This window comes from Ursus americanus, chromosome 5, assembly GCF_024610735.1.
Source record: "Ursus americanus isolate L20-20 chromosome 5, mUrsAme1.1.p, whole genome shotgun sequence".
Taxonomy (NCBI): domain Eukaryota; kingdom Metazoa; phylum Chordata; class Mammalia; order Carnivora; family Ursidae; genus Ursus; species Ursus americanus.
The window spans coordinates 14,686,970-14,709,194 of NC_142131.1; the positions used below are offsets into that span (position 1 = coordinate 14,686,970).

At 38.0% G+C, this 22,225-nt stretch overlaps 1 protein-coding gene across 1 annotated transcript in view; it reads right to left on the bottom strand.

The window, feature by feature from the left end:
* FAM81B (family with sequence similarity 81 member B) overlaps window positions 1-22,225 on the bottom strand; it is a 45,346-nt gene that overhangs the window by 9,144 nt on the left and 13,977 nt on the right. The window contains exons 3-5 of the mRNA XM_087861971.1: window positions 21,743-21,861; window positions 14,106-14,235; window positions 2,186-2,292 (exon numbers count right to left, since the gene is read on the bottom strand). Coding sequence (XP_087718097.1) covers window positions 2,186-2,292; window positions 14,106-14,235; window positions 21,743-21,861 — 356 coding nt within the window. The remainder of the gene's footprint in view (window positions 1-2,185; window positions 2,293-14,105; window positions 14,236-21,742; window positions 21,862-22,225) is intronic.

A 22,225-nucleotide genomic window follows, 5' to 3' on the forward strand; every position in this document is an offset into this window, starting at 1 on the left:
TAAGAATCTTGTCTGTAGAAATAAAAACATCTACATTTAAGAATATTTAAGGATATATACACACAATATTTTTTTTTTTTGGTTTGTTTGTGGTAGCTGGAAACTGAAAAGAATCTATTCGTCAATATGATAAATGGTTGAATTAATTATATCATATCTGTAAGTTTATTATGCAACTATTAAAAATAATGTTAGAATAATATTCACTGGTCTAGAGAGATAACTAAGATGTACTATAAAAAGGCAAATTATCGAGTAATGTGAATAGGATGTATTTTTAAAAGCCATGCTCTATCTATAATATATGATATATATAATATATATAAACATCCTTTTTCTGTTAGATATTTATATTAACAAGGAGGAAAGTAAGGAAGGACACATCCTTGGTGTTAGCATTGGTTATATTAGGAAGCTGAGATGAAGACCTTTTTTTCCATCTTTGTTTTATTTTGTTACTTTTTAATTTTAAAAAATTGATGAAGATTTAAATAAAAAAGAATTAGTTGTGTATTTAAATGAATTATTAGGGCTCATAGGTATTTGCCTGTGGAAAATTTTGGTTTATAAATTCAGTGTTACCTACTGTAATACTAATGAAATTTTAAGACTTTAGTATTTCAAGTGAGAAAAAGATTCAAGTTTATATTATTACAAAAGTGCCCAGATTCATATTTAACTATTTAGATGACTCATCTATAAGCCGATTTTTCATAGGACTGAAGATGGAAAAAGCACGCCACACCATCAATAAGGCAGTTAACCCTAGTTCTTACACCTTTCATTTTCCTTGATTTGCTGTTTGTTAATACACTTTAACCTTTAAGCCAGTTTTCTATTCCAGATTATAAATCCCCTTTCTCTCCAAGTAAAATCAGTTCTTAACGTGTACTTCTAGAAACAGTTTACTTTTCTACTTCTCCTTTGGGCATGTTATTTAATTGTATTTAGTTCTAAGCTAATGGGATTAGATCAAGCACCACACAGGTATTTACTGGGCATCTTCACTGTGCTGGAATTTAAGCACTGAGACATGATTTTGTAGATTGGTATTTTCTCTTTACTCAAGACATTTACTTCTTTGAGTTTTAGGGATGACTACAGTTTTTCATCAATTTCTGGGACACACCTATTTCCCAATTTAACATCGCTGAAATCGGGAGGTGTCTTGAAAATGATGGTATGCTACGGTGTAATTGTTAGCATCACATCTTAGAGGTAAAAAAAATAATAATGGTATGTCTTATAACCAGTGGCACTTAGATTTTATGAAGTACTGTAAAGATGGGGGGAAAGGGAGCAAGCAGATGATATTCAACATACTGGATTTGACTAAGTCATTAAACCCAGGTGATGTGGGACAGAGAGGAAAAAGTACGAGGCGAGAAGGGGCAGTAAGGTGGTATCGTCCAAGTGACTAGAATTTTCCTCTGCCTGCAGCAGGACTCTAGGAAATGGTGGTCACTTAAACAAGAAAGGAGGATTTGGGAATAAGGAGGCCACTAATTGGAATGTTTGTGGAGTCTTATCTCCTTTACCGTCTTCTCTATTGCATTGGGGGAAACTCAGTGAAGGTGGGACAGAGACCAGTCTGAAAAAAAGGGAGAATGTAAAGGATCAAGTAGAGAATCTTAGAAGAAATTTTAAAAGGAAAGCTTTTAAATCAAAGTTATTTTAAAAATTATTGGATAGTCTTGTGGAATTGTTGTATATTCAGTGAAGTGCATTACATTGAGGCATTTTAATATATAATTGATGATAAGTTAAAATTACTCTATAGAAAAGATCCGGCTGTATACAAAGAGAATGACAAAATTATTATTCACCTTTCCTTTTGTTAACTTTTTATTTAAATTCCAGTTAGTTAACATACAGTGTAATATTATTTTCAGGTATACGACATAGTGATTCCACGCTTCCATACAACACCTGGTGCTCACCCAGTGCCCCCCTTGATCCCCATCACCTATTTCACCTATCCCCTACCCACCTCCCCTCATAGTTCCTTTATTATGAATAGCGTATAGGTTGCTTTAGTGTAGAGTATTCTCTCCATCAGTTTGTTGCTTTATGTCTTGGCCGGTTTCAAATTCCTGGGGTGGGTTTTCATTTAATGCCAATACTTTCATTAGGCAAAACCTTTTGGAATGTACTTAACATAATTAAAAATCTTCCATTCACTTACTTGAACTCCAAAAGGTTCATTTCATGACGATAATCTGCCTGGACCATCTTTAAATTTGAGATTTGCTCAGAACTGGAAGTCTCAATCTTTCCTAAGAGCTGCATTACCTAATGAAAGTACAAAAGGGAGCTTTTGTGTGTGTGTGAACAAAATCACTAGCACTTACATTAATTATGCTTATTCCTAAAAGAGCCAAGAAACAGACTTGAGCCTAGAGCATATTTGTGTTTGAAAATGATTTTTTCTAAAGGAATGATTCAATAGAACTATCTTCAGGGAAAGAATTATAGGGCAGTGTTCCATTCTGCTGTCCATAATATTCTTTTTGATAATAGGCTTCCTAATGATATAACAAAAAAGCATAGAATTGATATTAGTTTATCAATTTGTTAATTTTAATTATTTCTTAACTTTTTCCCCAATTATAGTGTAAGGCACTATATATCCTCTATCACCATTATAGCCTTAATGTACATTAGGTGGCCAATGGCAAATATTCACCAAATACTTATTGAATAAATGTTTAAAGGCACAATTAGACTCTGAGGAAAATGCATGAGTGGCCTAAGATTAGGCTTCAGGCATTTCCAGGGAGGAGTCCAACATGAGCACAAGGGAATTCCAAGTGAAATGACTTTAGGGCATATAAAGATAGGAGAAAACAAGTTCCATTTCTGGACGTTAGGATAAGAGTGCGTTCCACATAACCAGAAACATTGAGGAAATTCCTTTAGGTAAAGGACTGGATTGAAAAATAGAACAGAATTGCAGCACATAATCGTGCCTACACGAATCACTGTCCAAGGGTATGAAACTATGCAGTGGGCTTTGGCCAAACAGAATTTAACTCCTGAAACAGACAGTCGCATGGAAGAGAGTTAACAAAAACTAAGTTCCCAAAGAGATGAATACCAGAGGAATTTAAATAGATAAATGTTGGGTGGGCAATCAGTAGCTCATGAATGGCTATTTATAGGAGATACCCTTAAAATGGGCTAAGTGAGGAGGTATACTTCAAGGCAGAACTGTTAGCAATAAAATAATAGGCAAATATATTCCTGGCAAAAGCAAAGGAAAAGAAAGCTGGCAGAACAATATTGTTAGGCAAAATGTTATTCTAGGTAAAATATGTTAAATGGGACAAAGGTGGTCATTTTTACAGATGAAGGCTAGAATCCCCAGTGAAAAGAGTTTTGAGCCTCTATTTACATTTTATTTTGAACAAAAAGTAACAGCTGTAGAATTACAAAGATAAATGGAGATGATATATTAATGAATTTAAGTGACTTCTCTTTGACCAATAAAAGTCGAATAGGTAAAATATAAAGATATGGGAAGACATGAAAAGTATAGTTTATTTAGTAGATTTATATACCAAACACTCTAACTTGCAAACAGCAAGAAACACTCATTCTTTTCCCACGCCCAGTGAGCATTTGCAACAATTAAGCAGACATGTGACTATAAAGAACTCAAAGTTGGGGCATCTGGGTGGCTCAGTCGGTTAAGCGTCCTACTGTTGATTTCAGCTCAGGTTATGATCTCAGCGTCATGAGATCAAGCCTGAAGGGCTCTCTTTCTCCCTCTGCCCCGGCTCCCCCCCAAAACAAACAAACAAACAAACAAACAAACAAACAAACAAACAAAAAACTCAAATTATTCCACAAAGCAGGAAAAGCAGGGATCATGACTCTGCATGAAAACTAGAAATTAACAGGAAAAGTATGAAGAAACAAAAACCTAGCCATTTGAGTAAAGTTGCCTCTTTTAATTCTGTTGTTTAATTCCAGTGTTTTACATGGAAATGTGCCTCTCAGATCTCCTACTCAGAGGATCATAACTGGCCAAGGGCCCCGTCTGTTGTGTTTAAAATGCATAACTACAGTGGATACCATGCTTCCCGTTGGCTGCTCCCAGCCAGTCTCTTAATAGTTTTCCTTTGATGAGTGACTTTGGTTCAAAGAACTGGATGAAACTCGTAGAATATCTCAGACCTTCCTTTTTTGTCTTTTTACAGGAGTCAGACCTATTTTGTAATCTGATGGCTCTCTCCATCTTTTTTAGGAGCCTCCTCATTTTCCTTCAAATTTTTTCCCCTCAATTAATCTCTTCTTTTCTTTTGTTTAAACATTTGTCTATTTACTTTAGAGAGAGAGAGAGAGTGCACGTGAGCGTGAGTGGCGGGGGCAGAAAGAATCTTCAAGCAGGCTCCCCACTGAGTGCAGAGCCCATGTGGGGCTCTATCCCATGACCCATGAGATCATGACGTGAGCTGAAACCAAGAGCTGGACATTTAAGTGACAGAGCCACCGAGGGGCCTTCCCCACCTGCCCCACTCCCTGGTTAATCTCTTGCATATCAATTCCTTTATGGAATTTGCTTCTCAAGGGACTAATTCTGGTGTCAAAGAATAACTCAACTCTGCAATTACAGTTTACTTAGGAAAGGATAATAACATATATCGACAGGACACAGCCACATCCATGATCACAGGTAAATTTGTGGCATTAAATGTTTCCATAATTATTTAAGACAGAATAAAGCCATATAAACTAACCATTCATTTCACAAGGTTAAAAAGAATAACAAACCTAACGAAGAGAAAGCAGAATGAAGAAATTGACAAATTGTGATAGGTGGAATGGCTCCTTTAAATGTCCGTGCCCTAATCCCTGGAACCTGTGAATATGACATGTTAGATGGCCAAAGGGATTTGCGGCTATAATTAAAGCTACAGACCTTGAAATAGGGAGATTATCCTGTTTTATCCAAGTGGGCCCAATTCAATCATGTGAGCCTCTAAAAGCAGAGAACTTTCTCCAGCTAGAGTCAGAGAGATTTAAAGCATGACATGGACTTAGCCTGTTTCTGGAGAGAGACCACATGGAAGACATGAGAAAAGGCTGGCACATCAGGGAAATTCAAATCAAAACCACACCAAGACACCACCTTACGCCAGTTAGAATGGCAAAAATTAACAAGGCAGGAAACAGCAATTGCTGGAGAGGATGTGGAGAAAGGGGATCCCTCCTACATTGTTGGTGGGAATGGAAGTTGGTACAGCCACTCTGGAAAACAGTGTGGAGGTCCCTTAAAAAGTTAAAAATTGAGCTACCCTATGACCCAGCCATTGTAATACTGGGTATTTACCCCAAAGATACAGACATAGTGAAGAGAAGGGTCATATGCACCCCAATGTTCATAGCAGCATTGTCCACAATAGCTAAATCATGGAAGGAACCAAGATGCCCTTCAACAGATGACTGGATTAAGAAGCTGTGGTCCATATATACAATGGAATATTACTCAGCTATCAGAAAGAACGAGTTCTCAACATTTGCTGCAACATGGATGGCACTGGAGGAGATAATGCTAAGTGAAATAAGACAGAGAAAGACAATTATCATATGATTTCTCTCATCTATGGAACATAAGAACTAGGAAGATCGGTAGGGGAAGAAAGGGATAAAGAAAGGCGGGTAATCAGAAGGGGGAATGAAGCATGAGAGACTATGGACTCTGCGAAACAAACTGGGCTTCAGAGGGGAGGGGGTGGGGGAATGGGATAGGCTGGTGATGGGTAGTAAGGAGGGCACGTATTGCATGGTGCACTGGGTGTTATACGCAACTAATGAATCATCGAACTTTGCATCAGAAACCAGGGATGTACTGTATGGTGACTAACATAATATAATAAAAAAAAATTAAAAGAAAGAAAGAAAGAAGGCTGGTAGCTGGGGGGAACGTCAGTCTTGAACCGACAGCCAGCAAGAACCTCAGTCACACAACTCCAAGAAACTGAATTTGGCCAAAAGGTTGAATGAGTCTGGAAGAGGGCTAATTCCCAGAGCCACCTCAAAGGAGCACAGCTCTACTAATATCATGATTTCTGTCTTGTGAGACCTTAAGCAGGGGATCTACTCTAGCGTTGGCCTGCAGAAACTATGAGATAATATATTTATGTTGCTCTAAGCCACTAAGTGTGTGGTAGTTTGTTATGACAGCAATAGAAAACTAATACACAAATATTAAAAATTAATAAGCAAGAAAAAATTATAGGATTGCTATGTAAATCCAAGAGTCGTTTCTTTGAAAAGGTAAGAGACAAAGTTTTTCTCAGTCTAAACGTAAAGAAAATATGTAGACACTAAAATTAGGAATAAGAAAAGATAATTATAAGTGTGATCCAAATAACGTAGTGAAAATATTCACAAAGCTGAAATTATAGATGAAGTGGAAGCCAAATAATTATAGATTTTAATTCACCTCTCTCAATCCAAGACAGAAGAATAGACCAAAAAAATAGGTAAGGATACAAAAGACCTAATCAATAGGTTTGAGTTTGTTGATTTAAGCAATTTTTTAGATATTGGTTGAACTTTTTGCCCTAAAAATGCAGAATATATTCTTTTTAGAGCATGTACAAAATTTTACTATCCAGCCAGCAAATAAAGCCCTCAAGATAGTCCAAAAACTGAGACTGGTATATACAATAAAAATTTCAATTACAATGAGATAAAACTAAAAATGAATACCAGGATAACAAAAAATCCTTAACTCAGGGAAAACAGCAGCCCCTCTTAAGCTGTTCAGTCAAAGGAAGAGTGCAATGTACCACTGCAGAATTTCTAGGAAACAATAATGAGAACACATTATCAACCCTAGGGAACACAGGGAAGTAGACAAATGCTCAGGGAAAATTCAGTCAAAGTGCTTTTATCAGTAAAACAAAGACTACAAATATATGTAGTTCGAAAAGCTAGAAAATGAACAGCAAAAGAAATCACAAGAAAAGGAAAAAGATAAAGACAAAAGCTTACATTGCCGAGAACACCTGGAAAACAAAAGAGAAGCAGAACTTAAAAATACATAAAAAGACTGGCTCATTGGAGAATAATCAGTATCGTTAAGACACAGCTCACCTAACTAATCAAAGGGGAAAAAAAGCACAAATAAAATGGCAAGGGGAAAAAATATAAAAGCAGAAAGAATTAAAACAATCCTAGAAGTATTTTGCATAATTTTATGGAACTTATTTTCAAAATCTGGATGAAAAGTTACTTTTTTTCCAAGACCCTTAAAGAGATGGAGCCTTTAAACAGGCCAATTTCCACAGAAAAAAACGGAGCAAAAATATCAAACGTGGTTCCTTACCACTAAGTCAGTAAGACCATATGGCTTCAGAGGCAAAACTACCAAATCTTTAAAGAATAGATCGTTGGAATGCTCTTTAAATTATTTCAGAGCATAGAAAAAGAAGGGAAACTTCCAAATTATTTGTATGAAGTGAGCAAAACATCAATTCTAAAATCCTAAAAAGTTTGTACAGAAAGACTAATCTTGTGTATAAACATGGATGAAAACTTCTCAAATAAAATATCAGCACAGTATCCAGCAGCACAACTTAAAAAAAATCATACACAAGTGCAATTTATTTTTTAAAACAAGAATTATTTAATAAGAAATATGTTAATACAAATAATTATGCTAGTACAGTTTAAGAGAAAACTCACATGACTATCTCCACAAATGCTGAAAAGGCATTTGCCAAACTCATAATCATTCTTAATTAAAAACAAAAACTCAATAAAATAGGAAGAGTCATGCATCAAACATGTTTACTGAGGAAACTTATTTCTCTCACCATGAGGGAAACACTGGGGGCATTTCTGTTAACATCAGGAACAAGAGCAGGATGGCCAGTATCCCCATGTTACTATTTAATATCATACTGGAGTTATTAAAACAATTAGAACACGGAGAGAAATTATGTGTGTGAAAATGGGAAAAGATGAATAAACTTATTATTGAAAAATCATTTGATTGTGTGCCTGGAAAACAACAGCAACAAACTGAAAAATTTCTATAATCACAAGAAGAATTCACTAAATTAGTAGAATATAAAATTAATATAGCCTTCATTATATACAACTAACAACTAGTCAGAAGAGATGATGAAACTTCATTACAATAAACTAAAAAGAAAAAAGATAACAAAATCCCAAAATACCCTGAAGATGATACATACATGAGGAAAATTTGAAACCACTCCTGAAGGATAGAAAAGCAAACTTGCGCAAATAGGAAGCACACTATGTTCTGGATAAAACATTCAGCATTATCACTCTGTCAGTTCTAAAGATTTTATATATTTATTTGAGAGAGAGAGAGAGCACAAGCAGGGGGAGCGGCAGAGGGAGAAGCAGGCTCCCCAAGACCCTGGGATCATGACCTGAGCTGAAGGCAGCTGCTTAATTAACTGAGCCAGCCAGGCGCCCCTACTCTGTCAATTCTCAATGTAATTTATAAGTTTAACATGATTTCAATAAAAATTAAAATTGAATGTATTGATTTATTTTGCTGGGACTAGACAAACTGATTTTAAAACATTGATTACCACGAAAAGGGAGAAAAGAAAGCAGTGAAAGGGACTGTCTGTACCAGGTATTATAAGTACTGGGGCACCTGGGTGGCTCTGTTGGGTAAACGTCCAACTCTTGGTTTCTGCTCAGGCCATGATCTCATGGGTCTTGAGACTGAGCCCTGCATTGGACTCTGTGCTCAGCGGGAGACTGCTCCGGATTGTCTCCCTCTGCCCTTCCCCCCACTTACGTGCTCTCTCTCCCCTTCTCTCTCTACAATGAAGAAATAAATTTAAAAAAATTAAAGTACTATAAGGCCTCAATGATTAAAATAATGATTAAGACACATTATTAGGAAAAACTCCAAATGTATCAAGAATTTAAATATAAATAGTAAAGCCATGAAAGTGGTAGAAGAAAATATTGAGTAATTCAGGCCTTTGTATGGGGAATTTCTTTCTAAGTGTGACTTAAAAGAAGTCACAAAAGAAAAAATTTGGTAATTTAGCTACAAATAGAGAACGTAAGCATGCCAAAAGTCAAAAAACAGATGACAACCTGGGAAAATGTATTTAAGATCAGATCATAGAGAAAGGCTCATCTCCCTAACATATAAAGAGCTCCTCGAAATTGAGAAGGAAAAGAAAAACAGACTAATAGGGAAATGGATAAAAGAGATGAACAGACAGCTTCCTGAAAAAGAAATACAAATAGTCTTGAAGATACGAACCTCATTCACAATAAGAAAAACTAAGTGAAACATGGAGACTATCACTATCTTTTTCCTATGAGAACGGTAAAATTCAAAAGTCAGCACCATTGGTGAGGCACGGGGGACACAGGACGTTTTCCACATTGTTGGTGGCTGTGCAGTATAATCAAAGCCCCACAGAGAGCGAGATCTTCCAAAATAACAAACATGTACTTAGACCCAGCAATTACATTTCTGGGTGTTGGTCCCACAAACATACTTATACACACACACACACACACACAATGACATAAGTGCAAGGTTATACACTGCAGCATTGATTTGAAAGAGAGAAATATTAAAAATAGCCCAAATGTCCATCTGCGAGAAATTGGTTAAATGAGCTATTATACAGACAGGAACAGTACGCAGTTGTAAAATCGATGAGGAAGCTCTCCATGTACTAATTGTCTGATCTCCCGCATATATTTGTTTAGTTAGAAAAAATAGAATGAGGGGCACCTGGGTGGCACAGCGGTTAAGCGTCTGCCTTCGGCTCAGGGCGTGATACCAGCGTTCTGGGATCAAGCCCCACATCAGGCTCCTCCACTGGGAGCCTGCTTCTTCCTCTCCCACTCCCCCTGCTGTGTTCCCTCTCTTGCTGGCTGTCTCTAACTCTATTGAATAAATAAATAAAATCTTTAAAAAAAAGAGAGAGAAAATAGAATGAAAGACCTAAATGTGAGATAGGAGTCCATCAAAATCCTCAAGGAGAAAATAGACAGAAACCTCTCTGACTTCGGCTGTAGCAACTTCTTACTAGACATGTTGCCAGAAGCAAGGAAACAAAGGCAAAAATGAACTATTGGGACTTCATCAAGATAAAAAAAAACTTCTGCACAGTGAAGAAAACCAATAACAAAACTACAGGCAGCCTATAGAATAGGAGAAGATATTTGTAAACGACATATTGGATAAAGGGTTAGTATCCAAAATCTATAAAGAGTTTACCAAACTCAATGCCCTAAAAACCAAATAATCCAGTTAAGAAATGGGCAGAGACATGAACACTTTTCCGAAGAAGACATCAGATGGCTAACAGACACTTGAGAAGATGCTCAACATCACTCATCATCAGGGAAATACAATTCAAAACGATAATGAGATACCACTTCACACCTGTCAGAACGGCTAACAACAACAACACAAGAAACAACAGGTGTTGGCAAGGATGTGGGGAAAGGGGAACCCTCTTGCACAGTTGGTGGGAATGCAAACCGGAGAAACGCCACTCTGGAGAACAGTACGGAAGTTCCTCGGAAAGTTAAAAATAGAACTACCTACCCTCTGACCCAGCAATTGTACTATTAGGCATTTACCCAAAGGATATAATACAGATTTGAAGGGGTACATTGCACCCTGATGTATAGCAGCATTACCAACACTAAACTATGGAGAGGGTCTGAATGTCCATTAACTGATGGATGGATAAAGAAGATGTGCTTTAGGGGCGCCTGGGTGGCTCAGTCATTAAGCATCTGCCTTCGGCTCAGGTCATGATCCCAGGGTCCTGGGATCGAGCCCCACATCAGGCTCCCTGTTCAGCAGGAAGCCTGCTTCTCCCTCTCCCACTCCCTCTGCTTGTGTTCCCTCTCTCGCTGTGTCTCTATCAAATAAATAAAATCTTAAAAAAAAAAAGATGTGGTTTATATATACTGCAGAAACTAGAATGAATATATATATACCACATATATATACCACAGAATATATATATACACACCACATATATATATACCACAGAATATATATACATACACACACACACACACCACAGAAACTTGAATGAATATATATATATAAATAAAATCTTAAAAAATATATATATATATAAATAAAATATATATATACCACATATATATACCACAGAATATATATATACACACCACATATATATATACCACAGAATATATATACATACACACACACACACCACAGAAACTTGAATGAATATATATATATATATATATATATATATATTCATTCAATGGAATATTACTCAGCCATAAAAAGAATGAAATCTTGCCATTTGCAACAATGTGGATGGAGCTAGAGTGTGTTATGCTAAGTGGAATAAGTCAGAGAAAGACAAATATCATATGATTTCACTCATATGTGGAATTTAAGAAAGAAAACAGTTGAACGTATGGAGAGTGGAGGGAGGGAGAGAGGAAAATAAACCATAAGAGACTCTTAACGATAGAGAACAAACTGAGGGTTGATGGAGGGAGGTGGGTGGGGGAAATGGGATAGATGGCTGAAGGGTATTAAGGAGGGTATATCTGTGATGAGCACCTGGTGTTGTATGTAAGTGATGAATCGCTGAATTCTACTCCAGAAACCAATATTGCACTGCATGTTAACTGTATGTTAACTGAGTGAAATTTAAATTAAAAAAGATAAAATAGGTGCATAGTAATATATATATAATATGCTATCTATTTTGTAAAAAGAAGGAAATAAGAATATATTTGCACTTGCTTATATCTGCCTAAAGGCATATGGAAAGGATCCACAACAGCATAATAAAAATGGTTTTCAATGAGGAAATGAAAGAATGTGATAATTGGTGACAGAAGTGAGCACAAAAATTCTCAGTGTAGACTTTTTTTTTTTTTTAAGATTTATTTATTTGAGAGTGAGAGTGCACTGCGGTGGGAGTGGTGTGAAGGAAGAGGGAGCAGGAGACAGAGAGTCTCAAGCAGACTCTTTGTTGAGCATGGAGCCCAATGCAGGGCTCAATCCCATGACCCTGACATCATGACCTGAGCTGAAATCAAGAGTCGAACATTTAACTGACTGAGTCACCTAGGCACCCCTGTATTTTCTTACATAGATTTGATTTGTGAACCATACATATCATATGTATCACTGTAAAAAAAAAAAAAAAAACTAAGGAGGAACTATAGTCAATGTCACTTTTGAACTTAGCCGAATGACTACACAATGACCGTATGGCAGAAAATGCTGGAATGTTTCAGTATTGGGAAATGTATTGACATAGCACATTTAGAAGTCCAAAGATGTACACAGGTGAACAAATAAAAACCCAAACCAGAAAACAACTAATATGAGGATTTAGGCATTTGTTGATGTATACAAGGCAACTTGTAAAGTTAAATATTCAGTCCTAATAAAGACTAAATACTAATAAATACTAATGGAAGTAAGTAGGAATTGATGGATACTTCCTTAACGTGGTTAAACATATATCAAAGCAACAGCCAACAGCAAACAACAAAGGCATCTCCAGTATAATCCGAAACTAAAGAAGCTGTCCTCTATGACCATTTTATGGTCCAGCACTTCATGACCATTTATGACCAACACACTGTATTTAACAGCAACCTGGAAGTTCTGGTCATGGCTTTACGAAAAAAAGTACTGAGGTTTTAAATCAGAAAACCAGAGATAAAGTGGTTATGGTTTGTTGTTGATATGACTGAATATTTTGAAAAGCAAAGAGAATCAACCAAAACACTATTAGGATTAACTAGATGGGTGTATGGGTGTGGGCCAGGTGAGTCAAACGGGACTACAGCAAACCATGTGCCCCTGTGACACTTCTGCTCTTGTTAAACTGGATCCTATGAACAAATAACCAAACACTGATCTCCCCCCAGTTCCCAAAAGATTTCCACTTTGTTCTGCCCAAATGACTTCAGAGGAGATGTGCTTATTGTTACATGAAATATGTGACAAAGTGGGGTGCCTCGGTGGCTCAGTGGTTAAGCATCTGACTCTTGATTTTTGGCTCAGGTCATGATCTCAGGGTCCTGAGATTGATCCCCACTTTGAGGTCCACACTGAGCATGAAGCCTGCTTAAGATTCTCTCTCTCCCTCTCCCTCTGCCTCTATACTTGCTCCCTGCTCTCATGCACTCTTAAATAAATAAATAAATAAATAAATAAATAAATAAATAAATAAATAAATAAAGATGTGACAAAGTAGGACACAGAAGAATTTGCATTAGCTCCTTTAGTTAAACCATTGACTGGGAAGTGAGAAACGAGAGGGATTTCAGGCAGAAAAGAGCACAAGTAATATGGAGGCCATACAATATCTTAGAGTGAGTAGGGACCTACCAGCAGCTTGTTCAGTAGGCGTGAGGGGTAAGCCAGGAAACATGGGGTAAGCTGAAGAGCTAAGCAGGGGCCTTTGTAGAGGTGGCCTTTAAAACCAGGCCAGTGGAGGATTTGTATATTATTTTGTGAGAGACACAACCTACTGTAGGAATATAACATCATCAACTCACATTTAGCTCGTGTCTTTAATAATAATAGCTTCCATGGGAAATTACTTTGCTTATAATCTTTGGTTCTACAATCTTTGAGGAAAACCCAGAGAGTAAGGGAACAGCAGCAGCAGTGGAATCAAGCAGCACAGGCTCGCAATGGGTGGCTGTGTTGGAATAGGAGACGCTCATTAAATATATGTTAATCGGGCTGACAGTGCTCATGGTATCTATGCACGAGCTGTCATATTTAAACTCTTTGGAAGTGGGGTGCCTGGGTGGCACAGTCATTAAGCGTCTGGCTTCAGCTCAGGGCGGGCGTTCTGGGATCGAGCCCCACATCAGGCTCCTCTGCTATGAGCCTGCCTCTTCCTCTCCCACTCCCCCTGCTTGTGTTCCCTCTCTCGCTGGCTGTCCTCTCTGTTAAATAAATAAAATCTTTTAAAAAAAAACCAAAACTCTTTGGAAGAAAAGAGTTCTTTTGAAATATTAGCACTTGACTAGGCATTTTGATAAGCTATAATGATCTTCTGGCAGTAACACATAACATAAGAGTTCCAAATATTTTCAGTTACCTTCACATCCAAGTTCTTAGAAACAGTTTCTAAGGCAGACATAAAATCTTGAATTGTTTTTTCAGTTCTCCGGTGCTCGTGCCTGATGAAGTGAATGTCTCCAGAAAGCTTCACAATGCTGGAGTCACATCTAGCAGCAAGATGAAAATTGGTTGTGAGATCAACAGGCTCCAACATTTTTAATACTACAGTAGGATGTGTGCATTCCCCCAATGGCAAAGGTTCTAAAGTTCTTTGAATAACGAGTTAGTAGATAAAGGAGCAAATGCAGAAATCTTCATTGTTCTCTTTTTTTCCTGATGGGAGAGAAGCTACTTTGGATAATGATACATTGACTGAAATCAAAGAACTGGGTTGAAGTAGATGAAGACATTGGGAGAAAATGGGGAGAATTTTAGATTTTCAGTCTGATATGTTAATTCGGTCATAGGAGTTTCAACAGATTTTAATGTTTTGGGAATACTGCTTGCTGCCTATGGTTAGGCAAAATTGAAACTTTTTCCTGTTCTATATTGCATTCTGAATCCACTTTCCTCTGATTAGTCTCTTTCGTTGACTCCAAGATCGTCAATTCTCTTCTGGCTACAAAGAGTCCCAGGTTGCCATCATCTTCCAACCCATCTTCAAAAACCAATTTCCCTCCTCTCGGCCCCAGTCAAAACTCCTGTTCCTCGAGTGGCCTCAGTCAAGTGTTGTCTTATATTAGGACAAAAACAATTCACACTAACATGTGAATAAAGTTTTGGCCCAAAAGTTGCATTGGTATCTTAAGGAAGGAACCCTAGAGAAGTGGGGTTAGAGGTGAAGATCAGCCATCTTCCCAGCGTGTCAGGGAACCGCACGTCACTGTCACCACTCAAGGCTTCTCCTGGGAGAGAACAGGTTACATATTGTATTATACTTTCAATACACTCGTGTGTGCATGAAAGATAGGATGTAGAACGTTGAGGGACTCTGTTGTTTATATATAAAGTTATCAGAAATCACTTTGAAGTTTATAATTTTATAAAATAACTCTTTTGACTGTCCTCAAATAATATTTATTAGGAGGCACATTTTCATGTTGTCATGCTAAGTGCTATAAATAGTGTTTGTTTTATAGCTGTCAATATATTTTAGGATCTGGAAATGAATTTGTTTTTCTTAAGATTTTTGGTGCCAAAGTTGGGCCAAAAGTGAGTAAGATGGTAATTTTGCCTGAGAAATCCTTTCGAGAGATACTGGGGGACTGTCGTGGGGGTGGGGAGACTGCTGGGAGGAAAAATCAGGAATTGATCTGGTCAAAAATGGGAACAGGCTTGTAACGCACCACAGTCATGGGCAAAAGCCGTTTGGTACGTAGAAACCGTCGTTGTCAAAACAAGTTCTGTTGCTGGTTAGTTCGGATATTCTTACGTGAATCCACGCTAAGATCCCCAAAGATTACATAGAAACAGTGGCTGCTGTCACCGATCCCTGCCACTCCTCACTCAACGCCCTCCTTATTCGACCTTCGGAGACAGCTGGTCTGTGCCTTGTAGACTAATGGTTAAGGGCTGGTCGCTGGTGTCACAGTGACCTGGCTTTGAATCCGCTCCTTTCTAGCTTGATAGGGTTAAAGACGGAGGAATGAATAGACAGGATTTAGCTGGTACCTGGCACTGAGGAAGCGCCCCCACCCGGTCAGCAGCTTTATTTAGTCCTTCCTGCCCCACTCCCCCCCCCCCCCCCCCCCCGCTCCCCCGCAAAGACACACACCGCCAGCCTCAGGCCACACACGGTTTGTGTTGTCTACCCGGTTGTCTAGTGATTATTACCAATGTTCGGTCACTTCAACGTGATATCTTGATTTAATTGTTCTTACAGTAGTGTTTCTGGGATTACAGTCTTGATCCATAGATTCAAATCTCTGAAGAAAATTTTCTTGTCTTATACCCATGCATAGTTTTTTCCTGAAGAATTCTTTCTCTTTCTTCTTGAGGGGGTCCTACAGGGTCTATGTGGAAGTTTTACTTGTCTGCTGTATATATCATTTTGCTACAACCATTTTTATATTGAAAAACATTTTCTTTCTGTTTTTTATGGTTTGCTCATGTTTGCTTTTTTAAAAATAAATTATTGGGTTTTTTAGCTGTATTTATTCCGTTTGGAGGGCTGCCACAGCATATTTAATCTCTGTGATGTTTCAGGGTTTGCTTTTTTTTTCCCCATCTTATTCCTGAGCAAGTCCAGTTTATCGATCTCATTCTTTTATATGATAATCTCTTTTGGGGGGAAGCCCTTTTATTTCTTTTTTTAAAAAAATATTTATTTATTTATTTATTTATTTATTTATTTATTTTAAATAATACTTATTTTATGAAACTAAAACATGCCTATAGTTTAGAAGTCAATAAAAACTAAAAGGCTAATTACAAACTATAGTGATTCCTTGCTCGGCCTCTTCCTGCTTTTCTCAGTTCTCCCTGGACACAAGTGCCTGTCTTTCCCCCCAGTTTCAGAGGTTCCTGGCACAGCCAACTCCTATGCTTTTTGAGAATTCTGTGATGTAAAACCACATCACTCTCAGCTTATCCCACAGATTTAAAATGGGTTTTATTATGTCTGCTAAGTCAGTTTTCACACGTCTGTTTTCTAGGTTCTGAGATTTCTAGGCTGATATCCTCTTTGCGGGTATGTTTTTAAGAGAAACATCATTTTTGCTGTAGATTTAGTGGGACTTTGGGAAGGAGCAAAGCTATATGTGACTGTTCAATCAGCAATCTTTTCTCTCTTTCTTTTGTTCTTAACTTCTCTGAAACCAGGAGAACCTTTGGTTTGAACTCTTCGTGTGTTTTTCTGGGTAATTCCTCTCATTAAGGTATGTTCATCAGCCTTCTATTTTTCTCTCTCGGTTGATGCTGGCGGGGGTGCTTTTTATGTACAGCCTGGGTTCTTCCTAACTATCATTCTCACATCTTTGAATGATTCAGACTACCTGCAGGTCACCAAGTGTGTTTGGTGAGGACTAGACCGCATCCTCCACTTAGGCTTGTGGTATCAAATCTCTTATTTCCTTAGGCCTGGCGGGGGGGGGGGGGTACATCTCCCCATTTTCTCCTCAAAAACTAGATTGGTGTATTGCCCAGCCCATCACTGAGCCCTAGATTGTCTGTTGTGACACTGCAGGCCTCCTCCACCTCCTCGGCCTGTGGCATGTCAGTATTTCTCTCAGGAGTGAATTCGCCAGCGCGGAAGTAGGTTCCAGATGGCTAATAACATGATGGCGGCGTCAGCTACACTCCGCGGCTGCTCTGTGTTACTGGCCTGAATCTCTAAAGCCCCGTTTCCGGTCTCTCCTGTTTCCCACCTGAGCTCCTAGGTAATATTGCTCCATTCGAGTTATTTGGCCTCTGCCTTTGAGGATTACGACTCTTGATCTGGAGCAAATCATCACGTTTAAGGTCGGGGGAGGACTTTATCAGCCCAGACATCAAGTAGTTGGTAAGTGGACTTTGTGGTTACCGGTTGTAGCAACGTCCAAGTTACACTGAAGATGGAGTTTTTGTTTCCCTTCTTATGTTTTTAACTGGCTTTAAGATGTCTCACGTGAGAGAAGTGAAGTGAAAATGTTTTTATTCAACTATCTTTAATCAGAAGTTCCTACTCTTAGCTTTTCAAAAGTTGACAATATCCTTGATATCATTATTGTTTCTCTGAAGGTTATGACTTCTGCTTTTAATCACATACCAACACAATTTATTATTTTTTCATAAGCAGCTCTGCCTTCGGGGTCCAAACCAGCAAACGTGGCTAGAAGTTTGGCCGCCTCTGGCCGCTGCTGTAGGCTAAGTCACAGCCATCCCTGTGGGTATTCTTTACATATTTGCTTTTCCTCATTTGCATTTGAGACTCTCGTCTACGGAAAAGAGGAGAGGGTATCAAAAGCAGGCGAGATAACTTTGAGAACCTCATCTCATTGGAAGTACTTGCTTTTAAACTGCCACTTATTTTGGAGTAGGAAATAAGGTGCAAAATTCAAAGCACATTGCTGTTATTAAATACTGGGTTTGACTTATGCAGCAGTAAAATGTTTGCTAGGAATTATGTTAAAATAATCAGCTTAATCTCAGTTATGCCAAGTTACTAATTGGAATGAAGGTCAATATATGTGGAAAGACAGTCATTAATTCAGTCTCAGCTTGTCCCTTAGTCACTTGCCTGGCAAAAATGCACAAAATGGGAGAGGAAGAGTGAGTTTAAGTCTCGTGGCTTTTAGCCAGATTCTGTCTCAGATTAACAAATAGATTTAAGACATTTTCATAAAAGGGAGACATTTCAAGGAAAAATAAGACCTTGTCCTAAAATCACTGCTTAAGATTCATGGGGAAGGTAATTAAGCAATTGAAGAGTAAAATGGAGGAATAGGTGGCTCTTGGTTCCCCCTCCTCTGGATGCACCAAATAGCTACACCCAGATCAGTTCCTTCTGAGAAAAATCCAGAAACTAACCTAAAGACTCCTACATATCCGGCAACTAAGAAAATATTGAAATGGGTAGGGAAAGCTGAGACACACTCATGCTGTAAACCCCTTTCTTGGCACAGGACCTTCCTTCCAACTTGGGGGGGGGGTGGACTTCCAAATCCCAGCTTCTCCCTGTAGAGTGAAGGGTTTGGACCACACAGCCACCTGAGAGACTGGCTTCCAAATCACCCAGCCCTGAGAGCTGATGGCCGCAGGTCCCTTGGGACTTGAAAACAAAGGATTAGTTTTAAGTGACCACAAGATTAAAAAATGGACAAAAGATCTGAATAGACATTTATCTAAAGATGACATACAAATGACCATCAGGTACAATAAGAGGTACTCAACATCACTGATCATCAGGAAACTGCAAATCAAAACCACAGTGAGATATCATCTTACACCTGTTAGGATGGCTATTATCAAAATAATAAAAAGATAACAACTGGTGACTAGTATGTGGAGAAAAGAAAATCCTTGTATAGTGTTGATAAGAATGTAAATTGGTACAGCCATTGTAGAAAACAGGATGAAGGTTCTTTGGAAAACTGAAAATAGAACTATTACATCATCCAGCAACCCCTCTTCTGGATATATACCCAAAGGAAATGAAATCAGTACTTGGAAGAAATATCTGCACTCCCACGTTCATGGCAGTGATATTCACAATAGCCAAGAAATGGAGACAACCTAAGTGTCTGTTGACAGATAATAGATAAAGAAATTGTGAGACACACATACACATTCTGATTATTATTTAGACTCAAAAAAGGAGATATTGCCATTCGTGAATACGTGGATAAAACGGGAGCACATTACGCTAAATGAATTAAGGTAGACACAGAAAGAAAAAAAACAACTGCATCATCTCATAAAGAAGCTGAAAAAGTAAAATGTGTAGAAGCAGAGAGTAGAATGGTAGTTATCCAGGGTGAGGAGGTGGAGGAAATGGGGGAATGTTGGTCAAAAAGTACAAAGTTACAGTTAGGTAGGAAGAATATGCCTGGAGACCTAAGGTACACTGTGACGATTGTAGTTAATAATGTATTGAAGAATGGAAATATGCTAAAAAAGTAAATTTCAGATGATCTTATCACACACATAACATGGTACCTATGTGAGGACAAGATATATTAATTTGCTTGACTGTCGTAATCATTTTAGTATATATATATATATATATCTCAAATCATCATGTTGTAGACTTTAAATATAAATAATTTTTATCTTTAAGAAAGGAGACAAAAAGGAAAAAATAAATTAGAGCAGAGCAAAAAGAGTTGCACATCTTGTTCTTGATATTATTCCATTCATGTCTCAGTTTCATTTAAATCTGTTATTTTGTCTTATATGTAAGGCAGGATTTACAAAAATAGAAGAGTAGGTTTGAAAGCAGTTTGCAGAAAAAATAAATGATTGCGGTATCATTAGCACACCACCAAATGGAACCAAATTCCAAGTAGTATTCGAAACAGATATTTGGTATCTATCTTTGCAAAATCATGGCACATCTAAGTCTGATGGAGGGTTTGCTAGTGTTTGTTTTATTATCTTGCTTCATGACTTACCCAAACATTAGAAAATTTCCTTTGTGTGTATCAAATATGATATAATGAAATGTAGAATTTTGTATATTTTAGACATATAAACATATATTTATAAATAATATAATTACATATCTCTGTGTGTGTGTGTGTGTGTGTGTGTGTGTGTGTGTGTGTACACAGGTACTATTCCTATAGATTCTGTTTTCCGAATGTCTGTTACCTGCTCTGGACTTCCATGGCTAGTGCTTTAGTTAAGCCCTTGACATTTGGCAGCTTGATTGCTGCAATAGGCTTCCTTTTATTTTCACGCTTCCTTTCTGTACCCCAGCAATTCAGCTACTACCAGAATGTCACTAAATATGTCATCCCCTTACTTAAAATCTTCCCATGGTTACTTATAACCTCTACATAAAGTTCAAACTTCTTACCTTGGCCCACAAGATCCCTCAGCATCCAATCTGGACCACCTGTGAGCTTCATCTCCCCATCTCCCATCTCTCCCTAAATGCAAACCCCAAAATACCAAAACGAAAACACTCTTCTTACAGCCTGTCACAGTAATTCATCCCTCAGTTCTTTTGCACATATTATTCCTCCTATGTGAAGTGCATTTCCCATCCTTCCTTGTTTAGCGAACTGCTATGGATCCTTCAAAACTCATCTCAAGTGTCACCTCCTCCAGGAAGACTTCCCTATGCCTCAGTCTGATTTGGACATTCCCATGGCACCATAGGCTCTCCTGGTAGTGTTCATCTCATTTCTTATATTTGGAGCTTGTTATCCCAGGTAGACCATAAACCTGAGGTCATGGGGAGTGGGAGGTGGACCACGTTGCTGAATCCCTGAATCCCAGCATACTGCCTGGCATACTTAATGCATTTTTTGTTGTTGTTGAGTTGAATGGACAGATACTCTAAGAGAAGTTTGTCCTAGGTATTAATCACCTAATTCTTATTTGGTCATTAACATTTCAGAGCAGATTAACAAGGTGGAGATTGGGTATTCCAGGAGAGAGCAAAGAGGTGCTGGCAGAAGATGCAGAGTTGCAAAGGTGTCTATAGTCAGCCATTCACAAGTGGTCTTTGATATGCCTCCTAGGGTGGTCCTGCCATTGTCAATACCCACAGATTTTTGCTAACCTGTATAGCATTAATTCCTTTGATTAGAAATATCATATGAAAGATACTACACAAAATTTTATCCATTCAGAAGTAAATCCCTTCTGTTAGACTTTCATATGTCATTCTTATATATTTTAAATTTTTCAAACATTGGAATTTGACACATCCTGGGATTTTGTTTGTGGCCGTGAGGCAGTGTCTTTGTATAGATGTTGGCATTTGGACAGTCAAGGGCTGTAAAGACAACACAATTCTTGTCACTTCCAGATAGAACCAAACTGGACATTGCGTATAAGGGGTCTTTTATAAAACCCTTGACTCTCACAGGTGGCATAAGGCTTTCAAATTCTATCATATGCTTTCTCAACTACCACCTTGTCAGTTTAGCCTCATGTAAAGACAATATCTACTTTTCTACTATATGGAACTTATTTGGGAATGAGAATTTAGTGGGCAAGAACTGACTGTTAGATGCTTCTTCTCACCTGGCTACTCTTCCTCGAAGATCTCCAACTCCTTGAAGGTGTTTGGTGTTTAGCTCCTGTACTGCAAAATTAGTTCCTGTGGCCACCTGGTCTCGAGCTCTTATTTGATCTTCCAAAACCTGTAATTTTGAGTGAAAATTCCCATTAATTTTCCATCACACATGATAAGAAAATATAATTTAAAGCGGAGGTTACCAAATCAAATGTGTTTCCTAATTAGGCTGATAGTGGAAATGAGTGAGAGAGTCTTATGTCAGAAAGAGGCAGTCCCTGCCTTGTCTGAGGGAAGTGGTGATGGCCTGATCCCAGCAAATTGTTGCCAGGTAGGAATAATGGCTCAACAGTGTTTCAACACAAGTCAGAAATCTAGATTTTATGTTAAATATTTTGATTTTTGAGAAAGATTTATTTCAGAGGGCGAGAGAGATGGAGAGAGCACAAGCATGATTGAGAGGAGGGGCAGAGGGAGAGAGAGAATTCCAA